Here is a 7,840-nt window from a genome sequence, read left to right as displayed (position 1 = left end):
AGAAATCAAATACATGGTAGCTGATTTTGACAGTAGTTTTGAAACTCCTATTCCTTTTGTGGCCGAGTTACCTATTGTTGTATCATTAGATCACAGTGTGAATTGTGGCTGACAATGAATTTTAACGAGAGATTAACTCGGTTTATTTTCCTTAGATTAAGCGTTTCTGGTCATTCAATTTAATGGTTAAGCTTTTTCAGTTCCATTTCTGGATATTGGTTTTCTCTTGCTGCTTAACATGGTAATGTAAGATACCAGATGATTCGTAATGAAGTGAGGTGATCAAACAACTTCCGGAAGAAGTATTGATGATATTAATTAGTGATCGAGTGTACAGAATTTGTAAGAAAATCACGACTCTCTGAATGTTCTTGGCTACCCTTTTCCATTTTAACTTGACACAAGTGAATTTATGGAAATGGAAGCTTCTGATCATCAAACTCAATTTTTTTAATAGAAAATTGATGTATTGTATTTCGTTATATATCTTCTGTTGCGGAGGTTTCAACTTTATTTGTTCGGAAAATCTATTCTCTCTAAATAAAAAAACTTCCTTATTTTTTATGATACCCATAACAAGTGCAAGTAAAGTATAGAAAGAAGCAGATTCAACTTTCTTGATGGGTCTGAAGGCCAACAAGAAGGCCATAAACTGGCGTAGGGGAAGCACAATACACCATTCTCAAGTTCGAAATATCCTTCTCAAGTTTAAATATTCAAGTTTAAACCTATTCACAAATAAAATAGCCTAAGGAAAGACATCATACAACGTAAACCCAACATCGTGTTAACAAAGACATCTTACGTTGTAAAGTCAATAAATTCGAGTCTTAGATTTAACTCAGACGAAAAAAAAGAAAAGAAGTAGGGAGTAACCAGCAACACATCAAACCAGTGCAAGACAGTAAATCAAACTCTTAACAAAAAGGGTTCCACGAGTAAAAAGATTCAGACACCGTATATATATCGAGAACACAACAAATACTAAAAAAAGAAAATATAGGAAGGGAAAGCCTAGACTTTGAGCCCTTTACTGAACGGAATCACACAACAAACGCACCACAGAAGTTCAAAAGTAAAAATTAAACCAAATCTCAGAACCTAAATAAGAAATCCAAATCAAAAAAAAAAAAATTGAACTTGGAGGGGGAGAGAAGAAAGAAAAAGTTCGGGTTACCAGCAAAAGAAGGCAAGCAAGACTTTTGAGTAGCCAAGATAGTTTGAAATGCTCTAACCTCAGCGAATCTGCATATATACTTCGTCAGAGCTTACCACCTGCCATGTAACCAAATAAAATATGAGAGTAAATATTATTACAATAGCTTCAAGCAGCAATAATACTCATAATGGCAGCAAGCAAAACTCAATCAAGCACCAACAACAACCAAATTACCTCTAAGCAACAATTGAGAAGTCAAGTACACTATTAGAAGCATAAAACCAAACACCTTGTGGGCTGAAGTAAGTGACCAGTGTAGCAGCAGTGCAAGGGAAAAAATCTACCGCAAAAAATAATCGTGCCCTGCACAAATTTGAGCTCCTGCAAAATGGCAGCTCACAACGATTAAGCCCAGGAACAAATGGAAAAAATTGGCTAATGTAGTGGAAATCAAAACCCACCATAGTCAAACAAATCGCAGATTGTGGGTGAATACTAAAAGATGTCCCGAAACCTATAGTTAATGTGGTCTTCAAAACTTATGTCGTGAGCGTGTCTCAAGCAATCACTTTTCTCTCGAATTTCAAACTAGGCCATTACATTAAAATCCCTCCAAAATCCATGTTCTCGGTCCAAGTAAATCATTTAAACACTTATTTTTACCCTCTTGTGCTAGAAAATTAACAACTAACACAACTTCATGTTCGTGAATAAAGAAATTGGGAAAATTTGTTACCTCCTCAGTATATTTCGGCACAGCCTGATGGTTGCTCACAACATCTCGTGGTTGAAATTGGCGAAAGGAAGCATCCTGGAAATGCCCGATAGAAGATGTTCTACATTGCTTCCCCGACCATTCTCCAAAAGCAATCGACACTATGATCGTATTTTCGAAAATCAATCGGCTTAGGGTTCAACCAATTTCTCTCAAAAGTTCTGCCCGATACATTTCTTAGATTATTTTTCATTATATTTATTTATTATAAAGAAATAAATAATAAAAAATAAATAAAGAATAAAGAATTAAAAAAAAAAGCCGAGTCTTACTAAAAAATACGCTCATCCACAACGCTTATTTATAAGCGTTGTGGTTAACACAAAAAGCGTTGTGGTTGACTATAAAATGTAAACAAAGAAAATGCATTCTTGTAAAAGCGTTGTTGTTTTTTTTAACAACACTTATTGTAAAAAGCGTTGTTTTTCCACTGTTGTGAATGAACATTTTTGTTGTAGTGATATGTGTACATGGGAATAATTTTGATCCAAATTTCTACGTCTGAATCTAGAGTTGAGTATCTAATCATTAGCCAACTTTTATTGAGATCAGCGTACTTGTAAGTCTTTTACTATTGTTCATCTTTCTAGTTGTATATTGTGAAATTTTGTGAAGCAAAACTGATATATACTTTTTACAAGTTCTCTTAAATACTATCATAATACAAGTTTTCATCAAATATTTTTAATTAAATATTTTTAATTAATATGATTAAAATACTATTACAAATATAAATACCAACCTTGAATTAATTATTAAACTAGATACTGAAAAAAAGACAGGACCATGTTACCTCTAAAAGCTAATTGGCTCTAGGGGTGCAAACGAACCGAATATGTTCGTGAGCTTTACGAGCCCGCTCGATAAATATTTGATTCGTATTCGAGCTTATCGAACTCGAGCCGAATTCGAACATGTTCGAACTTTTTTTCGAGCCGAGCTCGAGCCGAAATTACTCTGTTCGATAGTTCGCGAATAGTTCGTGAACTTTAATATTTAATTAATATAATATAATTATATAATAAATATATATACATTTCGAACTTTTTCGAACTTTTCGAGCTTTTCGAACCATAATATCCGAATAGTTCACTAATAGGTTCGAATATTTCGAACCGAACTCGAACTCGAACTTCATTTCGAGCCGAGCTCGAGCCAAAATATTTGAAATTATCGAACTTCGAATCGAGTTCGAACTCGAATATACTCTTATCGAGCCTTAAAATTTTATTATTATTCGGCTCGATTCGGTTCGTTTGCACCCCTAATTGGCTCTATACTTTTTTAAATAACGAGGGGAGAAATATTTGAACCTAATATGATTTTGATGGTGCACGCCTTGATATCACTTTATTTTAGATTTTGATTTATTTGTATTTTGTAAGATGATGATCAAAAAGTTAGAAAACAATAATAAATATTTCTCATTGTAATTATATACTCGTATTTTAGTTTAAAACAAATAGGAATATATATATATATATTAAATAAATTCCAAATCCAATTTTTTTTTTTGGGTTTGGTTGCCAAACAGTGCATAACTGGAACATACTGGTAAATCATCGTTTAGCAGGAGGCCTCACTCCCAATTGCTTCATTTTTGCAAGAATTTTTGAATGAATCCCAGCGCTGTTGTTTGCGCCTCCGCCATTAATCTCCCCATCCTCCGTTCTCACTCTGCCGGAAACCTCGCTGCCACCACAAGCTCGGACAATTACGCTATTCAGTGCCGGAATCTCACCTACTCGGTTCGAACTCGCCAAGGAACAGTCATTCCCATTCTCAACGATTGCTCGCTCACTATCCCTTCTGGGCAGTTTTGGATGCTCCTTGGGCCAAATGGCTGCGGCAAATCAACCCTTTTGAAAGTACTCAACACTCTAATTCTTTCCAAAATTTTGAGTGTTTTGTTTGGAGGTTTTGATTTGATAATGTAATTTTCTGGTGAAATTAATAGCTTTTAAAGGAAAATTTTATGGTTGTATGGTTTGTGCATCGGTTATTTTGTTGGTTCTGCGTTTCATATTCGAATTTGATATCTTGGTTACTCTAGCATGCTTGTTGCCTTGGCATCTTACATCCGAGTTATTGCTTTGTGTATTATATTGCTTTCCATGGCTTCCCAGCCTGTACTTTTTGTGGATCAGAATTAGATGTTATATTTGTTTTCTGTAATTTATGCAGATTTTAGGTGGGATATTGAATCCAAGTGGTGGATTTTTGCTGGTGAACAAACCAAGGAGCTTTGTGTTTCAGAATCCCGACCACCAGGTTTGCTTTATTTTGCTATCACAAGAGTTGGGCACGTTTATTTATCAAAAAACTGAATCACTGATTGCCATTTAGTTCAAGGTTTATTTTAGATTTTGTAGTTTGTACTGTCATATAAAAATTTCATGTCGGCATATCTTGGTATTTTTGCTACATTTCATTTTCATTGTTCATGTGATGACTTCAATCTAATTGTCATGTAAATAGTTAATTTAAAGAATATAATCTAATTTTTGAAGTGACTAGATTGTTTGATATTTGTTGTTGAATTGTGGAATTTAGGTGCTCTGCCTCGAAATCAAGAAGTTTTGGTGTCAATGATATCTGATAGCATTAGTGAATTTCAGTAACCTCGGGTTTTGGACATGAAGAGGAATAGTATAATTTTCTGTTTGGTGACACTAGTGGCAACAGATGTTCAATGTTTAAACCTTTTCCATTATGTGGAACTGGGCAAGAAGATTCATTTGCTGTCTGAGATGACCCTGTACAAAATTGGTTAAAGCTATCTAAAGGAGATACTAGATTCTCTGAATATTTTTTAATCAGTGTTGTACTAGTGTTGCATATAGTTGGTAGCTGATCCTGCTGCGCAATGTTCCAAAATAGTGAATAAATGGCCTGGAAATTCTTAACCAAGAGCTGTTATGGACTTCACAAAATATGTTTACTGAAGAGATTGTGGGCGGAATAACACCACAAGCTCTGGCTTAGTGTGCAATGTACATGACTTTGATTTATTTAGATACCTGCATTCTTTACACCTGTAACCATCATTCTTTGAGAAGGACAAGATAATAATTTTACAATTTTTTGGTGTTGATGCACGCCTTTGGCTATGCAACATAACTATGTTGTAAAGAAAAATTTGTACGGGTGTTTGCTTTCATCATGCTGAAGATTTCTCAACTCTTGTGTTGAATTATGTTCCCAGTTCAACCAGTAGCTGGAAGTACAATCTTTATTATAAACATGTGGGAGACATGACCTTTTTATTTCCAGGTGGTGATGCCCACTGTGGAAGCAGATGTGGCATTCGGCCTCGGAAAACTGAATTTAAAAAACGAAGAGATCATGTCTAGAGTGGCCAATGCTTTGGATGCTGTTGGCATGTATGATTACTTGCAAGTATGTCAAGAAATATTTCTGTATAACATTTATGGTCGATTTTAAATTTGATATTTTGTGCATATGTTTAACTGACTATTTCACTTTAGAGACCGGTTCAAACACTTAGTGGTGGTCAGAAACAAAGGGTTGCCATTGCTGGTGCTCTGGCAGAAGCATGTAAAGTATTGCTACTAGATGAACTTACATCATTCTTGGATGAAACTGATCAGGTATGAATGGTTTACCTTTAAGTTGCCTCCTTCCCTGTTTTAAAGTGTGTTACCTGCTGGATTCAAGAAAATCTTTTTGCCAACTATTGCTATTTGAAGTACAAATTGTTTAGAAGTGATATGCCGATTATTACCAAATTAAAATTATGTCTAGATTTGCATGTTCGACTCCCAAATTTGATGCCGATTATTACCAAATTAAAATTATGTCTAGATTTGCATGTTCGACTCCCAAATTTGATTCGGTCATCTACCTCGTACTATCTCGCCCACTTTCCCCATAGTTCTTTTCTGTAATATCCCTATAGAAATGCAACATTACGTTGTTACTTGGTTATTCTCGTCTCCAATTTTGGGAGACGACACTGCAGAAACAGTTGACGAATGGTTTTATAATTGCTGTTTAGAAAATTTCACAAGCTTTATTTATTTATTTTTTAAAAATTAATTTCCAAAGGGAAGTGATCACCTCTCCGGCACTGCCATGCCGGATCCATCCTCCGTCTGAATTGTCATTTGTGAAAACTAAAGCAATTCTTTGCGCTAATGCTTTGTCCTTGTCTTTGCTGTAGCATGACTGACTTTCAGTTGGCTTTTCTTTTTACTCACTTCCTTGGATGTCTGTGTTCGACTTGATTTGCATCATTCTACGTCGTAACATAATTAATTGTTGCTCTCTGCTAGAATGGGGTTATTCGAGCAGTGAAAAGCTCCTTGGCTAGTTCGAAAGGAACTACAGCCTTATGGGTCACCCATAGACTCGAAGAACTCGAGCACGCTGATGGAGCTATCTACATGGAAGATGGCAGGGTTGTTTTACAAGACAATGCCTCAAGAGTAAAGGATTTTGTTGATACTCGACAAGCCTCTTACATTAATCAAATTTACTCTTGATGATGAAATTCTTACAGTACTCTGAACTACAAACTTCTCTCTTCCATGTATTATATATATTCACATAATTATTTAGGATATGAAAAGTAGGAAAAAGAATGAAATATCAATAAATATACAATAAATAAATTTTTTTTGAAAACACAATAAAATAATTTTTTGTCTATATTAATATTAACCTTTTTTAGCAACAAAATTGATATGAAAATTATATATTAATAAAATCACATTCAATAATAAATCATAACATGACTAAAATATTTTTTAATATATCCATAAAAATATAATAACATAACATTGTTTTATTTATATTTCAATTTAATCATTAGTAAATAATAAAAAAAAACCACAAACTTACGAGAAATACTTACCATTGGGATCAAATACAGAAATTTTTTGTCATCAGAATCACATAAATCAAGACAACGAGTACAAAAAAAAAATTCATTAGATTTGTTTTTCACGATTTACAACTTTAAATTTGAACATTTTCTGTATCCCCATCAGATCAAATACCAGATTCGAAAAACTAAGATGATTATGTTTGTATCAACATTCTAAAAACACCATCATCGGACTCCGGTAACATATATATATGAGTTTTGATCCCACGCACCATAGGGTACGTGGGGTTCCACGTGTACCCGTATCCAAAACAACTCCGATTGCTTTGAAATGTTCACGGTAGGATCGTCTCAAAAATGCGAATCCAACGATATATCATATGATATAAATTTCAATCTATGTGTTCGAAAATAAGAAGATGATCGAAAGTTGCTTATTTCACCTAATTTCCGGTCATCTTTCTATTTCCGACTATCGAGATTGAAATTTGTATCATATGATATATCGTTGGATTCGCATTTTCGAGACGATCCTACCATGAAAATTTCAAAGCAATCGAAGTTGTTTTGGGCACGGGTACACGTGGAACCCCACGCGTGTACCCATACCCAAAACAACTCTGATTGCTTTGAGTTGATAATCATTTATCATAATCCAAGTTTAAAAAAATATAATGTTTTTTTTAAATTAATCAATGAAAAATATGAAAATAAAATCATGTACTTAATTGATGTCATAATAGTAGTTCGACATAAAAACAATTTAGATTAAAGGTTAAAACTTAATTTTCTACCCACCGGTGCGCAAGGCATGGAAGTGCACTGATTTTTGGTCATGCTTAAAGAAGTGTTGTATGTTGGTTGATTGTTCCCACTCGTTAAGGGATACCTTTTCAAATAAAGAGTTTGAGTTTTATGTGATGTATACTTGGCTATATTGAAATAGTTATGTCGTTTTAAACGTGAGCATCATAAGCAACATTTCTCGATTAAGGTTGAATGAGTGAGGTCTTACTTGGATGAATTTCGGAAAGCTAGGGACACAATTTTTGTAATA

At 34.2% G+C, this 7,840-nt stretch overlaps 1 protein-coding gene across 1 annotated transcript; it reads left to right on the top strand.

Annotated features, from left to right (window-relative positions):
* Positions 1 to 3,468: 3,468 nt before the first annotated feature.
* On the top strand, positions 3,469 to 6,465 carry LOC140867027 (ABC transporter I family member 10). Its single transcript, XM_073272097.1, has 5 exons — positions 3,469 to 3,802; positions 4,119 to 4,205; positions 5,208 to 5,333; positions 5,423 to 5,545; positions 6,230 to 6,465. The coding sequence occupies exons 1-5, from the start codon at positions 3,551 to 3,553 to the stop codon at positions 6,437 to 6,439; spliced, it is 798 nt and encodes a 265-aa protein (XP_073128198.1). The 5' UTR covers positions 3,469 to 3,550; the 3' UTR covers positions 6,440 to 6,465.
* The last annotated feature ends 1,375 nt before the right edge of the window (positions 6,466 to 7,840 follow it).

Source organism: Henckelia pumila, chromosome 4, assembly GCF_033568475.1.
Source record: "Henckelia pumila isolate YLH828 chromosome 4, ASM3356847v2, whole genome shotgun sequence".
Taxonomy (NCBI): domain Eukaryota; kingdom Viridiplantae; phylum Streptophyta; class Magnoliopsida; order Lamiales; family Gesneriaceae; genus Henckelia; species Henckelia pumila.
The sequence above is the reverse complement of the archived record's forward strand: the minus strand, read 5'-3'. Positions and strand labels throughout refer to the sequence as shown.